The sequence below is a fragment of the Podarcis raffonei genome, chromosome 5, assembly GCF_027172205.1.
Source record: "Podarcis raffonei isolate rPodRaf1 chromosome 5, rPodRaf1.pri, whole genome shotgun sequence".
NCBI classification, from domain to species: Eukaryota; Metazoa; Chordata; class Lepidosauria; order Squamata; family Lacertidae; genus Podarcis; species Podarcis raffonei.
In genome coordinates, this window is record NC_070606.1 from 35,270,876 (window position 1) to 35,297,434 (window position 26,559).

Here is a 26,559-nt window from a genome sequence, read left to right on the forward strand (position 1 = left end):
GTTTATTTTATGCAGCCATAGGTAGGTGCCTTCCTATTCTACCAATCCCCCTTCAATCATATCTTTGACGAGTTCCCCATTTATTTATTTATTTATTTTAGAATGTGCTCTATTGTACTCGATTGCCTGCCTCTTAGTAGTGAAAAGAATTAAAGATGTGTTTAAATTTTGCCCATTGACACGAGAATTTCTAGATACTTAAAAAATTCAGGGCACAAATTCATGACACAAATTCACACATAGTATATGCACATAGAGCAAATCATATTTATGATGCAAATTTAAACAGACTTTCAGAGGGAAAAACAAAAATCCAGCTTTAGTTTACTTTGAGCTATGGGATGAAAACAGGATATTCTTGACCTGACACATTAATTTCCCACTAGGCAAATTAAGAGGTTAGGTGGGTGGAGTCTTACTGGTACTGTTCTTTTGCAGCATCTCCCAGTGAGTAAATTGTTTTTCAAGTTTAAAAAACTGAGTAGGGACAGGATCCACTTCAAAAGGCTTGGGGCTTAGGCCTAAGTGCCACCTGCTAACAGTGCTGTTCCTCGCCCGAAATCTATAGGACCAGGATCATGCCTCGCTTTTTTTATGGTGTTTTTCTTCATACCATTACAATCTTCCAGAACCCTGAAAGTTGTTGCTGCAGTTCCTATAAGTGTCTGGTGCATGATCTTCAAATACACATTCACACAGACGGTTCATCATGGGGAGCAACTCTCTTGATGGATGCATTATTTACTAGCAGCTGGCATCTGATGACCATGCCATACAATGTGGTCCTAAGGTAGAGAAATGTGGGAATAGGCAGTTGGGATGACTTCCAAAATGCCTTGTTTCCTCTTGTCTGATTTTACCCAGGTTTCCAGCCTACTGATTGTTTTGAAACTGGAAGGAGGTTTTGTAGTTCAGCATAGCCTGTCAGCATATTGAATCTATATAGTACTGAAGACACCAAATTCGCTGACCCATGTTGCCAGGATAAGTGGGTGGGGAGGAAGAGAGAAAATGTGTTTTACTGATGGAATTAGATGCCTAAGAACATAGGAAGCTGCCTAATACTGAGTCAGACCAATGGTCCATCCAGCTCAGTATTATCTAATTTGTAAGGTTCTGTTCGAATGTTGTAATTTGCCCTGGGACCATAGAGTAAAGGTCAGGATGGTGGTGATAATGTTAATACATTGTTAATACACACTGGGGAGCCAGTGTGGTGTGGTGGTTAAGAGTGGTAGTCTCGTAATCTGGGGAACCGGGCTTGCGTCTCTGCTCCTCTACATGCAGCTGCTGGGTGACCTTGGGCCAGTCACACTTCTCTGAAGTCTCTCAGCCCCACTCACCTCACAGAGTGTTTGTTGTGGGGGAGGAAGGGAAAGGAGAATGTTAGCTGCTTTGAGACTCCTTAAAGGGAGTGAAAGGCAGGATATCAAATCCAAACTCTTCTTCTTCTTCTTCTACATTGACTGGTTTTCAGAGCCTCTCCTAGTCCCACCTGAATATGCCAGAAATTGAACTTGTGACCTTCTGCATGCAAAGTTCTATCACTGAGCTACAGCACTTCCTCCTGGTTGCTCAGGTCTGGGATGTTGACAAATTTATAATTATTCCTGGAATTTTAGGTAGGGACCACTTCAGGAGTAAGAAGAGGCGGTGGTCTGTTAGCAGCTGCATCATCCTTGGAAAGAGAAAAAACCTCCTTCCTAACCTCACCAGCAGTTCTGTCACTCGCTCCAGTATTTTAGGAGCCTGTGGCTATTGGATTCCTAGATTTTGCATCCCTGACTACCAGTTTCCAGAAGCAATACAGGAGCATTAGGACTCTGTAGAACTTGCATTAGCTTGTTGGACTTTTAGAAGGATTAAAAGAAAGTGGAGCTTTGGGGGCCATGAAGCTTTTAAATAGGTCATCAGACTATATAAATAAATGCTCGTATGTCAAAACAGGTATCTCTGTGACTAGATAGACTCAGTGGCAGCACAGGGAAAAGGAAGGGGAAATAGAATTAGCTGCTTAAGTAATTTTTCAAGAATATTTTCAGTAAGTTTTTTAAAGAGTCAACTTTGTCAACTAACATCACTGTAATCTCATTTACATATTATCAAAAATATTTAATTCAAAATTAAAACACGGTAAATTTGTTTTCCTCCATTAAATCAAAAACAGAAATAAAGATTCAATGCTAATTTAACTCCCTGTAGACGAACCCCTGGGGTGTAACAATTTGATTTCTGCATGTGAGAACATGAGCATCTGAAGATTTGGTAAAATTAATGAACATGCATTTTCCCTCTTGAATCGAAAGACAGAAGTTAGTGTTAATAATCGTGTGGAGTTCACAAGCTCAGACATGGAATTAGTGTAGAACATTAAGTATTCATTTTAGCATGAGACTTCTGCATTAGCTCCAAGCTCAACATTAACTCTGTAGCAGAATGTGTAGATGAGGCCTGTGAAACTTGTGATCCATAAAGTGATTTATGCTCTTGAGCTATCTATGTTATCCTACCCAGAAGGCTGATCTACAATAGAAGGAAATTATAAATGCAAACAACAACAGCTGGCATCATGCAGGCTCCAAAGCCAGTAAAGCAACATGGCATATTATGGTTTAAGACAGTGTGAAAGGGATTATAAACCTTGTTGTGTGACTCAGGGAAACTAACATAGACAGCTAGTCAGTATGGTCCCTCTGGCACAGTTCAACTGGCCCTGAAAAAATGCTCTGTCCCTTTCAGGAAGAGAGATATTTCTCATGGAAGCCAATTATAACCTCTATTGGTTGTACCTTACCTCTAATACCATAGTTTGTAATCCCATGTGTGTGGCAAAGATGGTTCTTCTGGGCCATCATTTGCAATATTTTTCACAGTTGCCAATTGAACTGGGAAACAATTCTGGATTTGAGGTTTCTCAGCAGATTTCTGGCAAAAAAACCAAAATTCATGATGGAGATGTTGAAATTCATTGCCAAGGTGATTCAGGAAAGAATCTTTTGAACTTCTGTTCACTAAACTGAAACTTATTGTTGTGTTTACATCCATTTAGTTCCCTGGAGGTTTGGTTAGTTCACATACAGCTCAGAGCAGAATACTACTCTTTAGCCTATATTCAGTCCCTTATGTATTCTCAAAGGTTACTGCAGACCCTAGAGCTCACCTCAACCCCTTTATTTGAGTTTGCATCCACATCTAACTAGATGATATTCTAAGAAGACATTTCTGTCCCACCCATAATTACTACAAGATATGCGCTATATGGATTTCCATAGCCCCCTTGCCATTAGGCATTAAACAAATTTCAGGGCAGAAGCTACAACCTCCTCAAACACCACAGAGCCAGGTGCCGATTCTGCAAACCCTGTAGTATTGTTTCTCCCCACAAGGCAAGACTACACCTCCCTCCTAGTCTGTGGCAAGGGGCAGTGAGCATCCTTAGCTCCTTGCGCTGCTACTCTGCTGTGGTGCTTCTAAATGTATGGTGCAGCTCCCAATATGCAAAGTTATGAGCAGGGCCTCTTCCCAAGACACTGCACCATGTGTCCCAGGAGACAGAGTCACCCTGAGGACTAACAAGGCTTTCTGATGAAATACCCAGAGTCAATTCAGCTCTGTCTATGCTCATTGCTTTGCCCTGGCTGGAGACAAAGGCAAGATGAATTCTGGCTTTATGCCTGCTTTTCCCCCACAGGTTGCAAGACCTTGGATGAATCAATATAGTGGGACTTTATCCAATATCCAAATTCATAGCTCCTGATGTTTAGTACAAATAACATCTTCATAGTATAGGAAATGAGCACAGTGGTGTCAGGTTCCTGTGGCCAACAACAAAATCCACCCCTAACCTCTACTTTTGTTCAAAAGCTTTACCTTCCATAAGAGAAGATGTTGGGGAACCGCAGTGTACCTGTATAAATGTTATTTAGGGATTCTAATTTCCCCAACTAACAACTTACCAGTCAAGTAGCTTTCTCTTTTTTTTACATCTACTTCCACTCTTTTAACCTTCTTAAGAGATGGTGCAGAAATATTACTTCTGTTTCCTGCAAATCACAACATGTGCGTGCGATCTAACAGTGTGACATTGTTAACTTCAGAAGAGAGAATGCACATGAGCTTGTGACTCCCCTTTCATGAATAGGGAAATATCAATGGTAATTATAAAGGGAAATTGTTTTGAGTGTTAGATTCAGTCTAAATTTGTAATCTTTACAAAGGAAAGAAGATCCTGATAGTGCTTTTGTTTGGTGGTCCATTGCTTTTACATGTCTTATTTCAATAGCTTTTTAAAGTGGTTCCAGGCATTATATAAGTATACTGCTTACACTTATTTTATTTTCTATTTGCTTCGTTTTGTTTTTTAGGTCCCACCAGGTGCCATTCCTGTAGGTATTTTTAGATGTTTGTGTTGGTGTGTTAACTCCTTCCTACTCATCGACTTTACTTTTTCTCACCTTTCTTCCTGTCTAAAAGAAAAAAAATTTCAAAAATATTGAGCTGTCTTTTGCTGAATATACTTTTTCAAAACACTAATTTCGGAAGGAAAAAAACCTATTTAATAGCAGCGTTCCTTTCTCTGTTTCCATACCTCATCTGAAGATCAGAACTGTGATCATCTCTTCTGAAGAAGCGGCATCCACATCATGTTCAAAGCTACCATCTCTCTTCCTTACCCCCTTTTCACCCATTGCACACTGTCCTGTATTTCTCCTACTTCTTGTCTGCACACAGCAGTGCTACTGACATATGACAGAATGCAGAACATGGGGGAAAGAGATGCATCACGTGTGAAAAAGATCCTTAGTACTTTCCCTGTTTCTCTGTTCCTATTCCTGTCAGTTGCAGTGATGCTGTTAATACTTGTTGGATCACGAGCGACCACCTGTAGAAACTTCCTTTTGAAATATCTTACAAGTCTTCGATATTTCAATTAGCTGGTAAAAGGAAAGTGTGTCATATTAATGGGTGTTTACAAGGTTTTTATAATACATATTTGCTTAGCAAATAAATGTTATTGCAGTACTTGCAGAAAAATTATATGGGAACTTTTGAAAATGGGAAGTCCTGATGTTGTTCTGTCAGAAAATTGGTGTGTGGAATGAGACCTTTATTACTCTTCTTAGCTGGCTTGCTGCCTAGGAGCCTGATGACTTTCAGTTATCACAGCGTACTCCACAATAGCATCTCACAACTACTATTCACAACAGCGTTGCAAAAATAGTTTCACGGGATTTGACCTGGGGAGCACATTCTTTGGCTGCCGTTGTGGCACATGGTGCCGCCTTGTTTATTCAGAAATGTAACATTTTCACTAATCCCAAAACTGTCACAAATTAGATGAAGGGAAAAACCCACCACCTCCTCACGGCTCAGGCCATGCTTATTTTTTTATATTTTTTCAACTTCTGGGCTCTTTGGTCAAAGTGTTCAAATATGTATTGCAGAGTACACATTGCAGAGGAAAGTATTGTAGGTTGAGAGTATTTATGGTGTGTTGGATCCATTCTTAAAGTTGACCCAGTAAGTTACTTATGACTCACTTGAGTCTCGTTGATTTCAGTGGATCTCATTCTAAGCCTGGATCCAACCCAGCATGTTAAAACAGTTGTATAGAGGGACACCAGCTCCTGGGAGCTGAGCAGTTTTGGGCCCCCTTAATATCTTTTGGGAGGTGGCAAGGGCTGCCCAGTGTTGAGGGAGTGGAGGAGGCTGAGTGCGGAACAGCTCCAGCAGCTAGCTCTTTCTCCTCCTGCTGCTTCAGAGGGGAAGAAGAGTAGAAGCAGGTGGAGGAGGCGCCGCCAGCCATTGAAGCCATGTAGCCACTGCGTTCCACTCTGCCCCCAGCTTCTCTCGACATTCTGATATCACATGTGTGATTTTGACCCTGCAATCGCCCTTGCAAGCTGGCATCTCTGGTTCTATATGAATTAAAGCAAAGAGCTCCATCACATTGAAAACTTAGCCATATTTAATGCCTTCTACCATTTTTTAAACTAAGGGAATCCTCTTATTTCCCAGTGATGTGGGCCCTTTTTTTCTGATACAGAAAACAAAAGATCCTTCACTCTGATTCTTTCTAAATGGCTCGCTTTGTGGCACAAATGGAGATCTTCAGCCCTTTGTTCTAAGACACACAAGCAACAGCCTCACACCAGTTGCCAACATGTCAAAGCTATTGTGCTTCCCAATTACGTTAAGCATACTGGCAGCTTTCTCAAGACCTTCAATGGAAGCAGATGCTTTGAATCATAAATTATCATCTTCCCATTGGCGTGTTGAAATCTGCATTGTAAGAACGGCTGTTTTTAGCAAATATGTTATCAGCGAATGGTATAATGCTTTCGCTATGGACTGCGGTTTTGTTCATCTGGCAGGTGGCTGGAGTCTTCACCCTCCCACTGCTTTTTAAAAGTTTGATCTCGAAATAATTGCTGAAATGCCCAATTGCCAAAAGACGGTTATGATCAGAGCTCAAATTATTTGGGAAAAGGCTGATGGCTTTTCAATGGCACTTCTGGTTAAAAGAAAATGGTGCAGTGGGGATAAGGACTGCCTCCCCAGCACCTCCCTCCAATTCAAGAAGAGATTGTAATTCCGGCAATTTAGGTAAACTGTATTGCGTTTCCTCCCAAATGTCATTGTCTGTCTAGATACATAGTACTATAAATAAAACAGCCTGCATGCATATTGTTACTAGACCTTTGAGAATGTAATAACCATTCTCTTCATTTCTCTTTCAAGACAAAGGACCCCCTGCTCCATATTTTTCTAAACGACTACAACACGTTTTTCACTGTGACTCAGACTGGCATAACTCGCTACCTCACCTTGCTTCAACCAGTTGACAGGGAGCTCCAACAGCTGTACACCTTTTCGGTAAGCAAAGTTCAGTTGCTGGTTTATTGTAACAGTTGGAGAACAAGTAGGATATTTTTGCCGGGTATGTCAAATCAGCATAAATTTTAAGAAAGCTATTTCACAAAATCATAGAATTGGAAGAAGTCTTGTAGGCAGTGACGTTGAACCCTCCTGTTGAGTGCAGGAAATCCATAACAAGAGCAGCTGTCCAGCCTCTGCTTTAAGACCTGCAGCAATGGGGAGCCCACCCATCCACCCTACATAATTCAGTTCATTATTAAACTGCTTTTACAGTTACAAAGCTTCTCCTTCTGTTCAACCAATCTGCCCTCTGGTAACTTCAACCCCATTGGATCGAATCCCAGCCTGTTGAGCAGCAACAACAGTCTTTGAGCAAGTCTTTGCCCTCTTGAGTAGGATAGGCTTTCAGGTATTTGAGAGAGTCATTGGGTGTCCCACTCAGTCTCGTCTTCTCCGGGATAAACATACCAAGTTCTTTCAACCTTTCCTCTTTGTGGACTTGGTTTTCCATACTGCTGACCATCTTTGTTGCATTCCTTGTTAAGGATATAGATATAGTTATATCTGGTGCCTTGTACTTTCGCAGGAGGTAGGGTCTTTTTGTAGACTTCAAATCTCCTGTGAGACATGCTACCTTCATGTGCACAGTGTGGTACATTAGTGTACAGTGTGGTGGTAGTGTGGGCACCACCTGACTCCCGACAGCTGAGTCACTGCTTTGAGGAGATCAGGTGAGCACCACTGTCCCATCACACATCTTCTGTGACTGTAGACTCTGCTGATTGGTTCTGCCTATAATGAGATCATTTGTTATAAGCAAATGAACAACGACTATTACTGGAGGTGTTACAGGCTTGCAAGTCATAATTTGGAGCATGAAACCCAGATGACAGTTAATAATTTTAATAGCTTGCTTATTCCTTTTGCTTCATCTATATATTATCGGGAGCAATTTCACACACATTATGCAGGGCAAACCAAGTTTGCAAGTAAGTATTTGCTGACAGGGATCGGCAGCCATTCCTAGCTCCCTAAGCAACACCCTTCTTTTCAATTTACATCTTTAGATCTACACCTAAAAAAAAAGGTAATGTGTGAATAGATCTAAAGGAGAATTAAAAGGAGGTAGCTCACCAATTAAAATAAAACATTCTCCCCATGATTCTCTTGGATATAATTCTTCACCTGGAAAATGTTTTGAAATGGGATTTTAAAGTGATTGTTTTCAGGAACTGCTCTAATCAGTATACTGAGGTTGTGTGCATTATGTGCTCAAGCTCAGTTTCAGTTATATTTGAATTATTATGTTCATTTAATTGTATTTTTTCTCAAAGTTTTTCTCCTGTCTGTTTGTTTTTGAAGATGATAGCTTCTGATGGTGTGCAAGAAAGCCCCCCAGTCACAGTCAATATTGTTGTGATTGACGCAAATGATAACTCTCCAACCTTCTCCAACATATCATATAACGTCAAGATTTACACAGACATGAGGCCTGGAGAAAGCGTTATCAAGGTACATTTGCTTTTTCAGCATGTTCTTCAACAAAGCCTATAGTGGAACATATTAAATGTAAATAAAAAATGTTCAGGAGGAAGGATCCTGATCTTCACCCGCAGAGCTACTGGTATAGGGCAGTATACAAAATAGATAGATAGATGACAGATAGATGACAGATAGATGACAGATAGATAGATAGATAGATAGATAGATAGATAGATAGATAGATGATAGATAGATAGATAGATAGATAGATGATAGTAAAGTAAGCATGAGATGGAAATCCAGACAGTCTTTAATTTCAATCATTTAAACTTGCCTTGTGAAAGATGTGTTAGGAAGGAAAATCGGAAGAGTCAAAAATGTAAAGAATGCATTCTCATTTTTCAGTGTGAAAATAAGTAATACTCATTTTCCACAGAATCCGTAGTGGGAGGAAATATTTTCTTGCTATTGTTTCTGACACCACTGGTGGCCTCTGTAGGGGGAAAATCAGTACATAACACCTTTCAGAGGCTTGTATTGAATACTGTTTTAGACAATTGACGACTTATTTGTTTTGGGGGTTTGTTTTTGTTTTGGCTTTGTGAGACTTTACCTTGAGATTTGGGCTTTGTATATAGCTTTAGTGCTGTTCTTCAATTCAGCTCTTGCAGAAGTTGATCCTTAATACATTTTCTCCTGAGCTGTAGATTTTTTTAATCACTGCTTACTACAATTATATATTCATGTGAGTAAAGAGATTCAGACTGGCAATTTTGTTGCATTGTAATTGGACAGCTAATTGTTTTAAGATACCAGTTCTGGTTTCTTCTTATGTGAATGTCATTATCTTCATTTACCATAGATTAGCTCTCTAATCCTGTTGATTATTTTCTTATTGCTGCCATTCAAATAAATGAAAAGTAGCCATTGCTTCCAAATGAGTTTAATCCCAAAACCACCACATTTGCTTTGGGATGGCAATTAGATTGGCTAATAGGGTCACTCTAGGTGAAGCAATATACAGATTTTTTCCCCTCAATATTCCTAGAAAAGGTGCAGAATGGGGCATGCAGAATGATGAGTTACAATGCTTGGGGCAGTTTAGGAAAATTATCACATAAGACATGATAGAGGTCTGTATCTTATGTGTGATATGGAGAAAAATGCTAAAACTCAGGCTTCTCCAATGAAGCTGAATTGAACAGACAAAAATGAAAGACTACTTCACACATCATGTACTTAAAGGTATGGAATTCACTGCCTTGAGATGTGGTGATGACCACCAACTTACCGTAGAAGGCTTTAAAAGGTGAATAGACAAATTAATGGAGTGTGAGGCTATCAGTGATGGCTGTGTTCCAGCTCCTGTATCTAAGGTACCATGCTTCTAAATACCAGTTGTTAAAGGAGAGTGAAATTGCCCTCACCCTGTTTACAGACTTTCCATAGCATCTGACTGGCCAATGTGAGAACAGTATGCTGGACTAGATAGGCCTTTGGTTTAATCCAGCAAGGCTCTGTTTATGTTCCAATGAGAGCCAGTGTGGTGTAGTGGTTAAGAGCAGTAGAATCATAATCTGGTGAACCGGGTTTGATTCCCCGCTCCTCCACATGCAGCTGCTGGGTGACCTTGGGCTAGTCACACTTCTCTAAAGTCTCTCAGCCTCACTCACCTCACAGAGTGTTTGTTGTGGGGGAGGAGGGGAAAGGAGAATGTTAGCCGCTTTGAGACTCTTTTGGGTACTGATAAAGCGGGATATCAAATCCAAACTCCTCCTCCTCTTCCTCCTCCTCCTCCTCCTCTTCTTCTCCTCCTTCTTCTTTATATGCACACATGTGTTGCAAACAGCAATTCTCTCTGCTTCTTTGCTACTTTATTCTGTACTACTGTTTCTTTAACTGTAGATAGCATGCTTCAGGAGCAACAGTATTAACTTTACCATCAGCGTTTTGTCAGCAGGATTCAGGAACCTTAGGCTGTGGACAGACAAAAACTTATTGTAACGATTACTAATGGAGTTATATATTAATAACTTTTCAGAGTGGAGAGCCAGTGTGGTGTTGTTGGGTTAGAGGGTTGGACTAGGCCTGTGGAGAAGCATGGGGAAATCCCCACTCTGCCATGGGTAAACTTGACCCAGTTACTCTCTCTCAGTCTAACATAACTCACAGTGAGGTTGTGAGGATAAAATGGGCAAGAACTGTGTGTGCTGCCTTGAGATCCTTTGAGGAAAGACAGGATATAAATGTAATGTACTGCAATTAATTCACTGCAGCAACAGAACTTGGCTGGAAATGGTATTATGAAGCCATCTTAGCCAATTCCGTACACATTCATTGTTGCTGTTCCACCATCGTCCCTTGCCAAAACTGATTTTGCAACATGTTTTTTAAGCATGTCAGCAATACCAGGGAAAAGCAGAGACTAACTCGCATTGATCAGCACTGCTGCAATATATGTATGCATATTTATCTATCATATGCAGCTTATTTACCACAACACAGAAGGTGATGAATAAAGCACAATGTGCCCATAGCAGTTTTTAAAATATGGCAAATTACATTTGCATATTGATTGTTTATATCAATATCAGTGTAGCCTCACATAGGGCTTACTTCTCAATAATCCCACAACTTTTTCAAGAATGTATTACTGTTTTTTAAAACTCATTTTTCTTTGAATGGTGTGCACTCCCCGTATCTACCACCCATGTGTATCTTAAATATAACAGCAAACCAAATTGCTCCCTTGACAAAAGCTATGGGCTCCCTTGATGTTGGCATGGGGAGTAACCACATGATCTGGATGACCCACAATATCAGAAGGGCGTGTTCAACTTTAAAAATGCATGAGTGGAACAACTTCCCCTGGAGCATATACCACAGATCAGGAGGTACCTTGGGGGTCAAGAGGACCCCAGCATGGTTAACAAGTAGACTCAAAGCAGCTATTAGAGGCGAGAAGGCTTCCTTTAAAGATGGTGGTGACAGACCAGAAAGAAGTTATTGGGGTCATAGTAGATGGCTTGATGAAAATGTCAACCCAGTGTGCAGTAGCTGTGAAAAGAAGCAAATTCAATGCTAGTGATCCTTAGGAAAGGAATTAAAAATAAAACTATCAATATCATAAAGCTGTTATACAAGTCTATGGTGTGACCGCATTTGGAATACTATGTACAGTGCTTATCGTCTCACCACAAAAATAATATTTTAGAGTTGGAAAAGCTCAGTCCAGATAAGAATGAGGCATTGTTAGTGGGTAGTTCCCTAGACCAGGTGGCTGGGAGGCTACACTCTCTGTGAAGGAACAGGTAAACAGCTTGAAGGTACTTCTGGATCCCTTGCTGTCGCTTTAGGCTCAGGTGGCCTCGGTAGCACGGAGGCCACTTAGATAGAGTGTTTGTGGTAAGATTCTAGCCATGAACTTTCTGATTCATATTTCAGTTGCTTAGCTACTCGTTTTACATCTAGATGGTGTCCAACTGAATAATTTTCTTACCTTAATTTATTTATAAATATATATACTCTTGACTCATATAAAACATCAAGGTGATATGGAACAATATCTGCAAGTACAACAAAACATGAAATACACAAAAAGTATGTTGTGGCTTGATGCACTATGCACTTTTTATGAAGAGTCACAATTGGCCATAGAGGGCATATCGGGAGTTGCCTAGCAACTACTCATGATTCTTTGCTATTCTGTCCCATTTCATAATGAATATCCCCGACTTTAGCCAGCATGTAGCCACTTATAATGTAACGATAGAGACCGTAGCTTTTGCTTTAGATTAAAGGGCATGGTAGAATAGCAGCTTCTCCCCCACAACTCTGATCCCCTGGTGAGCCGACTTGCAACACCAGAATTCACTCAAAGAAGCACCTGGAAACCACGAGGAAGGCAAGGGAGGCTTCCTGGAGTAAGGAGTCACCTGGGGATCTTCCATAGGCCAGGTAACTCAACAATACATATTTTATTACACTTTGCATTAAATGAATTTGTTTCTATATAAGGCACACATACGCAAATGCCACTGTGTATGTACCAGAGTGAACAAATCAAAAAGTGAAATAATTTTGAGTACCCACTGTGATCTCATATCAAGCATGTACATTGTGCAACAATTGATTCATTCTGTTCATGGGGTATTTGATCTCATAAATGAGGAGAGACCAAATCATTCCCTCATCAGGATGTATCACCTCTGGAGGTTTTCATTATTAGCAGCTGAAAATTGTGGTTGACTTTTATTAGAGTACTGTGAATGTGTCTGAGATAAAAGTCAAGGGCCACTGTGTCTTTTTAGTTGCCTCCTCTTAAACTGAAGAGGGAGAGGCAATGTGGTCAGGTGGAGTTAAGTACCTCCTCTACAGAAATAATTTTCAGTTTTCTGAGCTGATCAGTTGTCAAGAGGTCAGAAGTGCAGATTGTTCAGCTGACTAACCCAATGGAAGAGAAAGGGGTGACTTTGCCGTGAGAATATTGAGGAAAGGGATTCACTTGTGAGGTCTGACTGTGAATGAAAAGCAAAGGCTTTTGTATAAAATGCAAATACATAGGGCTATACTGTCAGCAACAACAGTAATCTGAGAAAAAAGGTGTGTGTTCACAGCTGGCACTGAAATGAAGAGATTGCTCTGATTTTACCATTTGGTTTTGACCATGAAACTTGTCATAGGTAGGTAGATAGAAGGGCTGGTGTCAGTGTCCTCTGTTATTGATGATGACACAGGCTGAAAGGTGGAAGGGCCATAGCTCTGTCGTAGATCATGTGCCTTGCATGCAGAAGGTGTCAGCTTCAATCCCTGGCATCTCCAGGTAAAACTGGGAGTGACTGTTCTCTGAAGCCCTAGAGAACCACTGTCAATCTGTGTAGACGATACTGAGCTAGATGGACCAGTACACTGACTCAATGTAAGGCAGCTTCCTATGTTCCTAGGTGATTTGCCTAAGGCTATGTTCACTGAGTCCTCGGCTGAGCTGAGAATTAAACCACATGTTCTTTACTGCTTAACTATATCTCATCTCACCTCTTCCCAGCTTATAACCATCTTATACAGGTGATGACAATCTCCTTCCTTTCTTCTTTAGATTTAGCTTTCTCATTTGCCATACCATTACCTTGCTTTTTTTTTAGCACATTTGCACATACTCTCTGCTGCCAAACCCATTAGAGTCTCCAAGGAATCTGTGTGGACCGCTTGGAAAAGTGATGAAACCATCCCAGCAGTGAATGCTGGGCTCAGGGTGTGGCAGCAGACTCTTGGAGAAAAGAGCTGCATGTTCACCCCCCGAAAGTAGCCTATTGAATGACCTCAGGAGTGCAGGAGTATGCTGTCCCACTGTCAGAAATGCAGTAAGATTAAAGGGTTCTATGTGGAATACGGATGCAAAGGTGGGGGATTTGAAGTGGCTGTCCTGCCAGTGTAACTTCATGGCCACAGCTTCACTGCTACTGCCACTGCCACCACCCCAAGCCCTATCCAGGAAGGCAGCTCTGCCCTACCACACGCATCACTTACTTCTCAGTAAAATATATCTCACCAGCCCTGAAAATGTACTTGTAGCAATGATGACTGCCAGTGAGCTTAAATATCCTGTTTTTATATTTTCAAAAGTTTGTAGTTCTGCTATCTGGATTGAATTTCAAAATATGCATTCCCATTACACTTAGAGTATAAATCTGCTTTGGGCTTTTGGACTGCTATAAAGAGTAGTTGATTCAGGTAAGAAATTATTAATTTGATATGTGTTAAACGCACTTGTTTTGGCAGATCTCCATTTAACTCAAATTAAAACATTCTTCAAGAACGAATGACATTTAGGATTGCAATGCTTATAACCTACCTGGCAAGATAACGCACATGAAACCTTTAATCTAGGCTATATTCACACCATTTGTCTAAAGTACACATTAACAGAATCTGGGGAGCTACAGTTTTTTTAAATGTTTTTTTAAATGATATTTATTGCTTTTAGAAATTACAAAAAAGGAAATAAAAAGAAAAGAAGACAAGAGAAAAAAAAACAAAAGAACAATACAGTACAATATATATAGACAATACAAAACACAACCTGAACACATTAACCTAAACACATTAAACTAAACTAAACAAAACCCTATCCCCAACCCTAACCCTAAATAAAACAAAACAAAAACAATTTAAAAACATACATCACACGTTTTCCTTACTCTATCTTTCATTCCCTTGTTTCATCGACCTCCTCACACCTCCCTTTTTGTATTCCACTTCTATTAATTGTTTCAGCAAATCCTTTCCATCTTTCTCTATTTTCTATCATATTATAAATATCTTAACATATTTTTTAACCTTATTTTTCATTAAAACTAAAATTCTTATATATGCTTAACTCCTTATAACATTTCTGCTAAGGCCATAAAATTTCTTTCCACCATTTTTCTATCACTCATTAATTTTACAGTATTTCTATATATAAACTTTAAATTTTCCAATCTTCTTCCACCATCTCCTCTCCCTGGTTTCGGATTCTGCCAGTCCTTTCCGTCAATTCCATATAGTCCATCAACCTGGAGATCTTATATCCGAGGCTCTTAACTCTTTTCCAGGTCCCTTCTGCAGGTCTTCTTCATATTCTTTAATGCCAAAGAGCAGATCTCGGGAAAACTCCAACCTAACAATGCTTTTATTCCTTCTGGACAGGTCAGCCAAATTTCCATAGTTGAAACTAAGGTCCATAGAGTGTTTCAAGACATGTTTCAAAATTCCTCCAAATCCAAAGGCCCCCGGAACTCCAATCTCCTCCAGACCCAAGTCCATGTCCCAGAAGTCAGTTAATCCCTGCATAGAGGGATCTTTCCAACTTTCCTTCTTCCGTCCAAGCCGGGATCCGGTCCTCAAAATCTGACTTTTTCTAGATTCAATCATAAAAGGCCTCAACTTGTAGTCCTCCATTTGCTTCTGTAAGACTGAGGATCCCGCTTGTATTACTTTAGGTTCAACAACAACAGCCTTCTCTTTCTCCTCCACAATTTGTCCTGCCAAAGTAGATTCCTGTACCAAGTCCTGAATTATTTCTGTATTGGTACTCACTTTTTGTCTCCAGTTAGTCACTTTTTGTTCCAAGTTGTCAATTTTAAAAGACATGTCATCCGTCTTCTTATGAAGCTGTTCCAGCGAATAGCTTATCTTACATAATACCGTCACAATGGCTTCTCCTGTCAACATTTTAGATGGTCCAAGGTCAATCTCTGGTTCTCACAATTTCTTATCTTGCAGCTGGCGATTCCCCAGTTACACTCCTGTAACAGTTTCAAAGGCTCCCTCTAGAGGGAAACAGTCTCCACTTGTATCAATCCTTTCAAACACAACTCAAGCCATAAAGATAGTTTCAATTTTCAGTTACTTTTCCTCCTTTTTAAATGCAGAAGAGGACAATGGAAACAGTATCTTTCTCTTATTTAGCTAGCTGTCAAAAACGTTCTGTTCGCAGTCAATGAACTCTCCCAAAACTTCACTCTTTCTGGCAGTCCTTTTCCAGGTTCAGAGCAGTGGTAATTTGGTTTTTCACTCTCTCCTGCAGGCTCGCTAAGTCCAAAATTTCCCCCCTCTTCTCCTGCTTCCAAGGGGGGTTTTGTAGTTTTAACCAATGGAAATTTAATCCTTTGCCAAAAACTTTCAAAGACTTTAGCTTGTAATGTCTTTGCTTCAATCTATTTACAAAAGAGGAAGGCGGACTTCCTGTTTAAAACCTTCCCGTTTCAGTGCCAGATTAATGTATTTAAAGATCCAATTTTCCGTTCTACTCACGGGTAGTTGTTTAAAATCCAATTGTCCACAGGAAAAAGTCAGCACTCTCCGGCAACAGCAATGCGGCTTCACTCCGTGAAAGAAGCAGTCAATTCGAAGCACCACGCCACTCACCCCACGTCGCTCTGGATCCCCAAAATCGGGTTTCCCCGCACGTAGGGGAGGCGCAAAAGGTGCCAGCCGGATCCCAGGTTCACAAGCTTCTCCCGCTTGTGATTTCAGTGGGTCTCCGCCTTCGCCGTGGCGGTCAGACCCTGCTTTCCACGGAGCAAGTTCCTCCCAATCGGAGGAGCTCCGCCATTGCCGGAGGCGCCAACCCGGAAGTCTGGGGAGCTATAGTTTGTTAATGGTTCTGCGAATTGTAGCTCTGAGATCTGCTGCTCAACAAACTACAGTTCCCAGGATTCTTTGGGGGGGAACCATGGCTGTTAAAGTGGTACAAGAGTACTTTAAATGTATGGATGTGTGCATGTCATCCTAGTATTTAAATACTAATTCCTTTTAAACTGTTGGTCTCTTGAGTCTAGGGGGCTTGATGGTGGAAGGATTTTGGATCAGATGAGATGTCCGATTTTATTGTATATGAAATTGTAAGCTTTAAGAATTTGGCTACTGTACCAAAACACTGACTCCAAGCACAGAGGAACATACCTCCAAATAAACAGATAAAGGATTGGGCTTCACATCTCTTAATTAAGAAACATACAATTTTAATTGGAGGTTTGTATATCAGTCATAATCACACAGATCTTAATATACATCCTTGGAAATTGTGCAGTTCTACTCTGTTGATTTGCCTCTTAATTGCTGTATAATCTTATAAGGACCCTTGCCTCCTTCAAGTGATAATCAGCTGTGATAGCTTCAAAAGGAAAATGGCCCAGGTCAGTCATGATTAGACTGTGAAACCAGATACTCCAATAAAAAGAAGTAGGTTAGAAAAAGAGCCCTGACCTCAGTGCGTTTGTGCAGTTAGACAATAATTCATGATGAAAGGCTCCTTCTATTTGCTAATTGAGTTGCATTACTGAGATAGTAAAACATTTAATTTGAGTGGCATATAGTTGTCTTGCAAAAATTACAGTTCCTATTCCAGTACACTATCTGGCATGTGTATAATTTGTCAGATGCATGGGCCTTAAAGCTTTTTAAGATAAATGTTTGGAAAACATTAGGGTTGGATTAATCAATGGCATTTGCCATGTGCAGGGCTGGCTACAGAGCTTTAAGGATCATTGGGCAATGCACCAGTGTCCTACTTTATCTGGAAGAATTGGTATGTGCAAACTGACTTTTCTTTTACACTTCCTCTGTCCATCTTTGGTGCTCCATGTAAAGTCAGGGTGTTGGGACTGTTGGCGTAGTGGGCCTTTTGCCTGTCTTGAAGCCACCACAGATGTTTCTCCTTTTGCCCAAATGACTACCCAGTGAGGTACATCCTCAGCATCTCTCTCCATTTGTTTACATTTTGAATAACTTATTGAATTTGGACCCATTTCGTGAGTTTGTCGTTTAGAATTATTTTGCACACATGGCTTTGCTCACAGTCCCACACACGGCTTGTTGACTGATCACAGATGCAAATCTTCCTGCAAATAATAAGTATAAAAAGTTAGCATACCACTGGCCACACAGAGCCAGCTTTACAAGCGAAGGTGAACTTTTTGCACTGTTTGATTTATCTGCGAAGTGGATTTCTGAGTAAACAGCCTGTGACAAGCACCTTCTGAACCTAGTGCCCCAAGTAGTCACTGGGTCTGCTAAACTCAGCCCTGCCTGACCTCAAAACCCCAATCACTGGCTTTCCATATTTGAAATTGTTGGCTGTTTCCCATGTGGAATTGAAGAACGAGTGCACACAATCAAGGACGGAGTTCAGGGAAGAAGTAGGTGGGTTTGATTTATTCATTGATTGGTTACAGCCAATTGAATCCTGGGTTCTTCCCTTTCTCCCTCTTACCTTAACAGTAACCTTTGCAACTGCAATTTTGAGACTTGTGCGGTTCAGTGCTTTCACAGTCCTCAGGATATGGAGATAATTATTTTCTCCTTATCCATCCCCTGTGCCTGACCTCTGTCTGGAGAAGGAGTTAAAATGGGTTCATCTTTCTTGAAGTGAGAATGGATCTTGAGATCCTGTGTATTATAAGTACTTCCCTGCCACCTCATATGTCCTTGGATGTATCTGATTTTCTGCCACAACTCCTCTGACTTTTCTACCCTTCTACCGCCTCACCTTGTTTCACACCACCTCCTTCTTTACTTCCATTTTTTATTTTTTTAAAAATGATTCTGTTCTTAGACCAAGGTAAAGTTCGCAAACTAGGACACTACTTCTGGTTTTGCAGAGTTCGTAAACTGAATAATTTGTAAACAGGACTGTTCTTAAACCAAAGTACCACTGTTAATTATAGGCTTCAGGTCTATGGTCAGCATGCAGTTGGAAATAAAATGAAATGGAATACACCAAAACAATGTCAGGTAGAATTTGCCTTTCTCTTATGTACTTACAATTTCCGAAAGCAAATCTATTGTGAAGGAGATATGCAATAGTCATACTAGAAGTTATTTTCCAAGTGTGGGGAAAGATTTGCACCTGTGTATAACGTTCATTCAGGAATTGTTTTTGTAGTGCTTAAAGATCTCTCAGTGCTTTTCTTAAAAAAAAATGCTGTGGCTAAGGATGATTTTTTACGAATCAAAGTTAGAAATGACTAGCTGGGAGGGAATAGGCTAAAAGCTGAATTAAGATTTCAAGATTTGGTTATAATTACTTGATGTGTCTATCTGGTTACACACCTCCATGGAACTTTCAATGTCATTTCCCCAAACTTTCATATCCAGCTTTTTAAACTGTAGCTCTTGGTAAATGGATTACATTGCTGAGGCTGAGAACAAACAAAACTCCCATATTCAGTGGGCTGGCTGAGTTTTGCTTATTAATCCAGAGGTGTCAGCTGCAGTGCCACATGGTAATTTTCATAACACTGTAGGAGTAGCTGGAATAAATTTATGTTAATTGTGTATGACTTTGGGGAAGTGGGTTTGTTTGCCTGGAACACTATTTCCATGTGTGGTGGTGGTTGGAAGGCAAAGCCTTTTGGAACACGACAACTGCAGGTTTCAGCTTAGATCAGCAGGAAGTAATCACATTAGGCATTTGGGAGTCAGACCAATTTGCCTGAACTTTTAGTTCATGACAGACTGGAGTCAGAGTGTCTTATTAGCTTTTCCAAATATTGGTGGAAAACATCACTGGTTGAAAAGGGTTTTGTCCCACTAAACTAATCCTTGTTCAAAATGATTGCAACAGATCAGAACTGGCATCCCAATAAAGCAACATGGCATTGTTAAGGCACAATGCTATGAAGGTTTCTTATAGCTTCCTATTTGCATAATGAGAATCACGTCTTTGCCTCAGCATTAACAGAACATATTCATCATTGTCAGCTTGTGAGCACTGCACATTTTAAATGGAACAAAATTGCTGCTACTGCATGAAGAAGATATATAGGAAGAGCAGAATGGATCCCTTTTTCAGTCTCTTTTAGATGTTAATCCCCCCCATCCCAAAACACCTAAACTATGGAGTCTATCAGCCAAAACCACCTGCAATTTGAATTTCCAAAATCATAGAGTGCTGTGACAGTTCTTTGACTTTAATTCTCCCTTTCAGGCATCTTTTTGCCCCCAAAATGTTATTCAGATGACTTAGCATTTCAAAGCACCTTCATTTGTAAATTTAATTAACCTTGTTAATTTATGTATTTGTGTATTCTACCAGTTTCCCTTTTCGTGTTGTCGCACTAAAACTTGGCTGGGCTCCAAGTATGTAATTAAATGGTTAGGACTTGCATTTTGCGTGAAGCTCTTATTTATCTTTTCCCCAACCCCTTTACTGCTGATCTAGAGAAGGTTATTATAACACTTTTTAAAGCTGTCATCAACCTTTATTAGGGACATTCGTTTATGAGGTCAACAACTATGAGCAGTTTTGCAGAGAAATTTCTAAATGATTAAAGGAATATATGAATTGAGAGATTTCCTTTTCAGCAATAAAAATGAAACAAATAGTTGACTTCAGTGCTTTAACACTCTGCGGATCTATTCAAATGGTAAAAATCCGTTCTAATGGTGCGATACAATTATATAGTTAAGCTGTGGGATTTTCTCCCACAATATGTGATGTCCATCAACTTGGATAGCTTTAAAGCAGCCAGTGTGGTGTAGTGTTTTAGAGTCCCTGTGAGACCAGGCATCAAATCACCATTCATCCATTAAGCCAACTGAGTGACTCTGAACCAGTCAACCAAACCTACCTCACAGGGTTGTTGTGGGGGGGGGGGTTACATTGTACTGCTTACATTCAGTGCACGAAGGGGGCTGTGTGTCTCTCCCTTCCTGTGTTATCTGCAAGGAAAAGGCGGCGGCTGCTGTTGCTCACACAGTGTGGGGCTCACTAAACCTTGTACACTTGGCCAGTATGTAGAAATACCTATCGGAGATCTAAGTAAATGGGATTATGTAATAGTTTTTCAAGAAGCTGGTTATGATAGGAACAAACAGACAGACAAACGTGAACTGAAGAGCCCATTTTGGAACCAAACTCAACAAGTCGTGTCATACATACAGTCTTCTTACTCAAAGTGGGCTTAGGAGAAAGACATCTTTATTATTTGAAAAGGAGGACTTATTGGCCAGCTCCTGTGTCAGTCATAAAGCCACCTACCCTTCTCACCAGGCCTGTGAATAATGCTAACAATCACTGTATTAGTTATGGGGCCACCTCCTTTCCCTGTGCTTTGTTGAAGGAGTGTGTGTGTGTTTTAAGGGGGGTGTTTTAAAAAAGTGCCTTCCAAGCACATCTGTAATTTGATAATTGTACCAGTTGCTTTGAAAATGAAATAAAAAGCAGACATCCTGCATGAAGCATGAGGAGTGTTCAGAAAGAAGCCGTCAGGAATAGATTGATATGCTGTATATATGTCTCAATTCAGGAATAAAGGCAGGTGAAAGCACAGCTCGCTGTCAGCAAACAGCCTTTCTATTTTCAAGTACATCAGTATGCAGCCTGATAGATCAGTATTTTTGTAGGTGTCATGTCTCTGTCTGGTTCAGAACTGAAATTAGGGAGGCTCAGAAGTGGAAGAGAAGGGTGAAACTGACTCCCTTCTGCACAGTTTTAGAGATAGGTGTACAACAATAATGGACTGTGTGGTGGGATGGAGGTTCTTTGATGACCTCCCAGCAGATGACCTCCCAGCTGTTTACTGCGAGGGGAAAGGTCAGTGTGGCGCAAATGCACCCATGGAGCTAATCCACCCACCACACCAGCACCAAAAGATGCTCTGGAACATCTTTGGTTAAGTGATCTGCTGCTGCTGTTAATGTTTTCTATAATGTAGTTTCTGCTTCATCCTATATCACAGGGTGTCCATATTTGATTCATGATTGTTTGATGCCTCACACAGAAAATAATCTCTTTATTTTGACAGCAATTGAAATTGGGTTTCCTGTCATTCAAGCAGCAACCCTAAGGGGAAACAAAAATTAAATTCTAATTTTCAATTGCAGCTCACTGCCATGGATGCCGATGAAGGTTCAAATGGGCGGATCACATATGAAATCCTGGCCGGAGATCCGGGAGACTTTGTGATCAATGAGCAAACGGGCCTTATCACTATTGCTCCAGGAATTGAATTGGTGGTAGGACGTTCCTATGCCCTTACTGTCAAAGCATCTGACAGTGCTCCTCTTGCACAGAGAAGGTAATTAATATTATAATTAAATATTTTTCTCCATAGCTGAGAAATTAACCTTTCTGCACTATAATGAGTAGAAGGTGTAAAGGATCAGTCATCAAAGAAACATGACGCCTGTGATTTGGTTTCTTTAGAAAAGGCACTTCAGTCGGTTGTTTGCTAAGCATGCTATTCAAAAAAAGCCTTTATATCTGAACTGTTGAGGCTCATTCATGAAATTAGTATATATCCAGCACACAGATATATGCACCGTAATATGTTGATTGGGCATTAGTAGTAGTAGCATTAGTAGTAGCAGTAGCATTATTATAGTAAATTCCAGTATGTTTAAGTTTGCTCCATCCATATTTGTAGTGTGTGTTTGTTTAAGAAACTGAGAATGAAAGAAAGGAGGAGAGAAAGCAAAGCAATGAAGGCAAAAGTAGTTGTCTGTTCTGTAAATTGCCAACTATCATGCAAAGGTAGTATCTCCAAATGTCCTGGAATGAAAGGATCGCTGAGCTGGAGGTAACCTTTTATCCAGATGATACAATCTTATAGTGTGCCTCAGCTCAATTTGGAGCACAAATTGCAAGCTGTGCAAACACCGGACAAGCAATGAAATACACTCCATGGAAACCTACATTTGCACTAGCAAAGTCATTCAGTTTCTAATCTCCTACTTGTTAGATCTGGGAAGCGTAGAGTAGAAAGAGGCAATTTTCTCATACCAACTTGGCAGAAGCAAAACAAAACAAAGGTTGATTTTAACTCACAGAACACTTCAGGTTTGAAGAGAATAGCTGAGGGCCCTTAAGCCTGATTTGCATGTCATAATTTGCAGGTGTTTCCCCACCTTAAATGTGACAGTGTATATACCTGAGGGGAGACATTACACATAACAGAGCAATGTGTGTATTTTAAGTGAGGTCAGATCCATTTTGAAATTAAATGAAATTTCGTTGTCAGCCCAATCCATTCTGGAATGTGTATTACATGTTTCTGGGAATTTAGATGCCAAGGCTACCACTGTGTTGGCAAAAAGATATAAATTGGCCACATCTTAGCACCACAAAAGTTTAGAAAAGCAAAGCTGTAGAAACAAATAGAGACCAGTTACGGAAGTTTGGCCACTCAGTTGTAAGACAAATAAAAAGAAAACAGAACAGACTAAAACAGATACTCCTAAACCTTTCCATGTCCTGTTTGGGTGACACTTCACCTCTCCATGCGGTGCGAGAGGCAGGAGAGGGACTTTCTCTCCTCCTGGTTTGAATGTTACCTTTCATATTTAGGGAGAAGGATGGGGAAGAACCAGGTGAGACAAAGAACCATTCTAAATACCATCAGGCATAGAGGTGAAATATCACCAAAATAGCCCCTAAGTGGGCAAAACCAAGATATTCACTCTATGGAGAACATCTTCACTCTTTAATTGCAACTGTAGGGATGTTTGGTCATTAGTCCTCCACATGTATGGCTTATGTGTGGAGGCAGGAGTAGAACTGTGGATGTCACCACCTTCAACAGCCACCAGAAAGGAGAGCCAAGATACGTAAGCCATTGACCTGATTGGGTGGAGAACTGAGGCACGTACAAGTATATATACATAGGCTATCCTTTCTGATGGTCCACTGAATGTGTTAACGTTGGTGGCAGAGCCAGTGGACATAGGGAATGGGACTCACAAGTGCAGGCCCATCTCCCCGTCCATGTGTTTAGTATACAGTATTTGCTAAAAGCTATCATCTGTTCAGACCTACAGTTGCATTTAAATGTGAAGAACTCTGCATTATCATTGGAAAATTGTGGTATATAGGCTCAAAATCCACAGGCATTTAAACTTTTAACTCTTAGCTTATTTTGATGTTGTTGCTGCTGCTGCTGTTCCCAGTCATTTAATATTGTTGCCATCACATTTTCTAATGTATCGTTGCAAATGCAAGGGCCAGAAGATTTAAATGAAAGTCATTGCCCTCCGGGTTCTATAATAAATTCATAGACTATGACAAATTCAGTGAGTGTGGTACACACGTCCTTCAGGCTTTACTTTTCCATCCCTGCATTTATAAGACTATATTTTATCTGTTTTGTTTTTTGTTGATGCCATTTAAGAAGCAAATTTCAATATTCAGCACAGCACTCTAAGGCATTGTGTCACCCATACTATTCTTTTCTAGCCTTAAGAAAATATTCATGGTTTTCTTTAAAAACAAAACAAAAGTGTTTCCACCAAGTTGGTCAGATGAAAGGAATTTTCAAGTCACCTTTTTTCTCCATATCACCCCAGAGATCTAAATAGCTTATTTATTTATGCATAATTAATAGCTTCTTAATCCTTTAGATCTATAGCGACGCGGGTGGCGCTGTGGGTTAAACCACAGAGCCTAGGACTTGCCGATCAGAAGGTTGGCGGTTCAAATCCCCGCGACGGGGTGAGCTCCCGTTGCTCGGTCCCTGCTCCTGCCAACCTAGCAGTTCGAAAGCACGTCAAAGTGCAAGTAGATAAATAGGTACCACTCCGGCGGGAAGGTAAACGGCATTTCCGTGCACTGCTCTGGTTCACCAGAAGCAGCTTAGTCATGCTGGACACATGACTCAGAAGCTGTACGCTGGCTCCCTCGGCCAATAAAGCGAGATGAGCGCCGCAGCCCCAGAGTCGGTCATGACTGGACGTAATGGTCAGGGGTTCCTTTACCTTTTTAATCCTTTAGATCAGTTAGATGTTTATTCACCCCACCCAAAAGAAAAAAGAAAAGAAAAACCATGAAGTGAAAGCAACTAAAGTGACCAATATAAAAAGGAAATAATTTTTGAATATTCTTTATAATGATTATGATTAAAATTATTTTTAGCCTTCCTTTCTCCTAGTCCAGGACTCAAGGTAGCTTACACAGATAAAGCAGAGCAAGCTAAAAACATAGAAAATACAATAATTAAAATGTAATTAAACACTAATCTTTCTGCCCTGTTAACACCTTGTGTCAGATGCATCAGATGCAAAGAATTGCAGGGATGTAACCCAAAGGTTCAGAAGAAATGTTGAGTGCTTATTACCAAAGTGTGCAGTGTAGTGTAAATTTTTTTCCAATAATAATAATAAAGATTTGACTGGGTTTTGTTTGTTCCATTGTCTTTGCAGGAGCTCCATCACTACTGTTTACATTGAGGTTCTTCCTCCAAATAATCAGAGCCCACCCCGCTTTCCCCAGCAGATGTACAGTCTTGAACTTAGTGAGGCCATGAGAATTGGTGCCATTTTGCTAAATTTGCAGGTACAGAATGCTTCAATGTAAGCATTTACAGAACTCTTTCTGCTTATGGATGTGATGGTCTTGATCCTAGCTACTTTTGCTGTTTTCAGGGTCTGTTCTGGACAAATATTACTTTATAGCACGGGGGGGCGTAGTGAATCTGTGGCCCTACAAGTGATGGTCTTCAACTCCCATCGGCCCCAAACAATGCAGCTAATGGTTAGGGTTGATGGGTTGTACTCAAACAATGGCTGCAGGGTCACAAGTTCCCCATCATTGCTTTATAACATGGATTTCCCAAACTTGGGTCTTCAGCTGTTTTTGGACTATGATTCCCATCACTCCTAGCTAGCAGGACCAGTGGTCAGGAATGATGGGAATTGTAGTCCAAAAACAGCTGGAGACCCAGTATGGGACCCTGCTCTATAGTATGGGTTTTCTGCTGCCATTTAGCCCTTTCCTTATTGGTTTGCCTGCTGAGAAACCTCTGCATGCACATCTCAGACACTTCTGAGGTGCATGTTCACTTCACATAAAGTGTTGGTTGGACTTCTTGGATCTCATTGTTGCCCATCATGGATTTGAAAATGCCTCCTGGAACATAGCCAGTAGTCTCCTTTGGCTCCATTTTGGAGCGGACAACAGTGATGGACTAGTGGACTTTTAGAGTAGATTGCCCATCATTATAGATACTTTTTCATTGAGGAATCCTTGCTAAATGTCTGAAAATTGTTGCTCTAATTTGTCTTAAATGAAATTCATTCATTCAACATAACAGCTTTTGTCATACAGGTGTTTAGGATCTTCGTTTGCAGCTGTTTAAAGGCATGAAATGTTAATACGTATGCAATAGTAGATAATGTTACACAGTGTTTTTAAGCTTCCAGCTCCATAAAAGTAATACGTATGAGGTGTACTTTTATAATTTTACGGAGATTTGACACCTGAAATTAAAAAGTTTGGACGTTTGGGGGGTGGGGAGAACCACTGTGTTCTTATTTATTTGTTGTTGTTTTTAAACAACTGTGGAACAAAAACATTTATTTTTTATACTTAGAAATACATGCTGTATCCCATTGACTTAAATGGGTGATAGATAAGCACATGCTTAAATCAATGGAGCTTTAAACTGTTTAACTTCAGAACTGGATTGTGTATTATATTCTTAAATCAGATACAACTGCCTCTGCCCTGAGGAATCCCACAGTGAAGGATCAGTTGTGCTGAAAAACAGTCCCCAAGTATCACCTGCTGAAAATGACCATCCAGATAGGACTGGAACTACTGCAAAGCAGTGCTGCCCCCCCCTTCAGATAGCATCACCAAGAGGGTATAGTGGTTGATGGTATTGAAAGATGCTGAGAGGTCAGGGAGGATTAACAGGGATGTATTGCCTCGGCTCTCTCCCA

At 40.4% G+C, this 26,559-nt stretch overlaps 1 protein-coding gene across 11 annotated transcripts in view; it reads left to right on the top strand.

Moving 5' to 3' along the window:
* PCDH15 (protocadherin related 15) overlaps positions 1-26,559 on the top strand; it is a 628,220-nt gene that overhangs the window by 442,369 nt on the left and 159,292 nt on the right. For all 11 annotated transcript variants that reach the window (XM_053388594.1, XM_053388604.1, XM_053388605.1 and 8 more), the window contains 4 exons: positions 6,742-6,876; positions 8,242-8,391; positions 21,730-21,923; positions 25,039-25,171. In XM_053388594.1, coding sequence (XP_053244569.1) covers positions 6,742-6,876; positions 8,242-8,391; positions 21,730-21,923; positions 25,039-25,171 — 612 coding nt within the window. The remainder of the gene's footprint in view (positions 1-6,741; positions 6,877-8,241; positions 8,392-21,729; positions 21,924-25,038; positions 25,172-26,559) is intronic.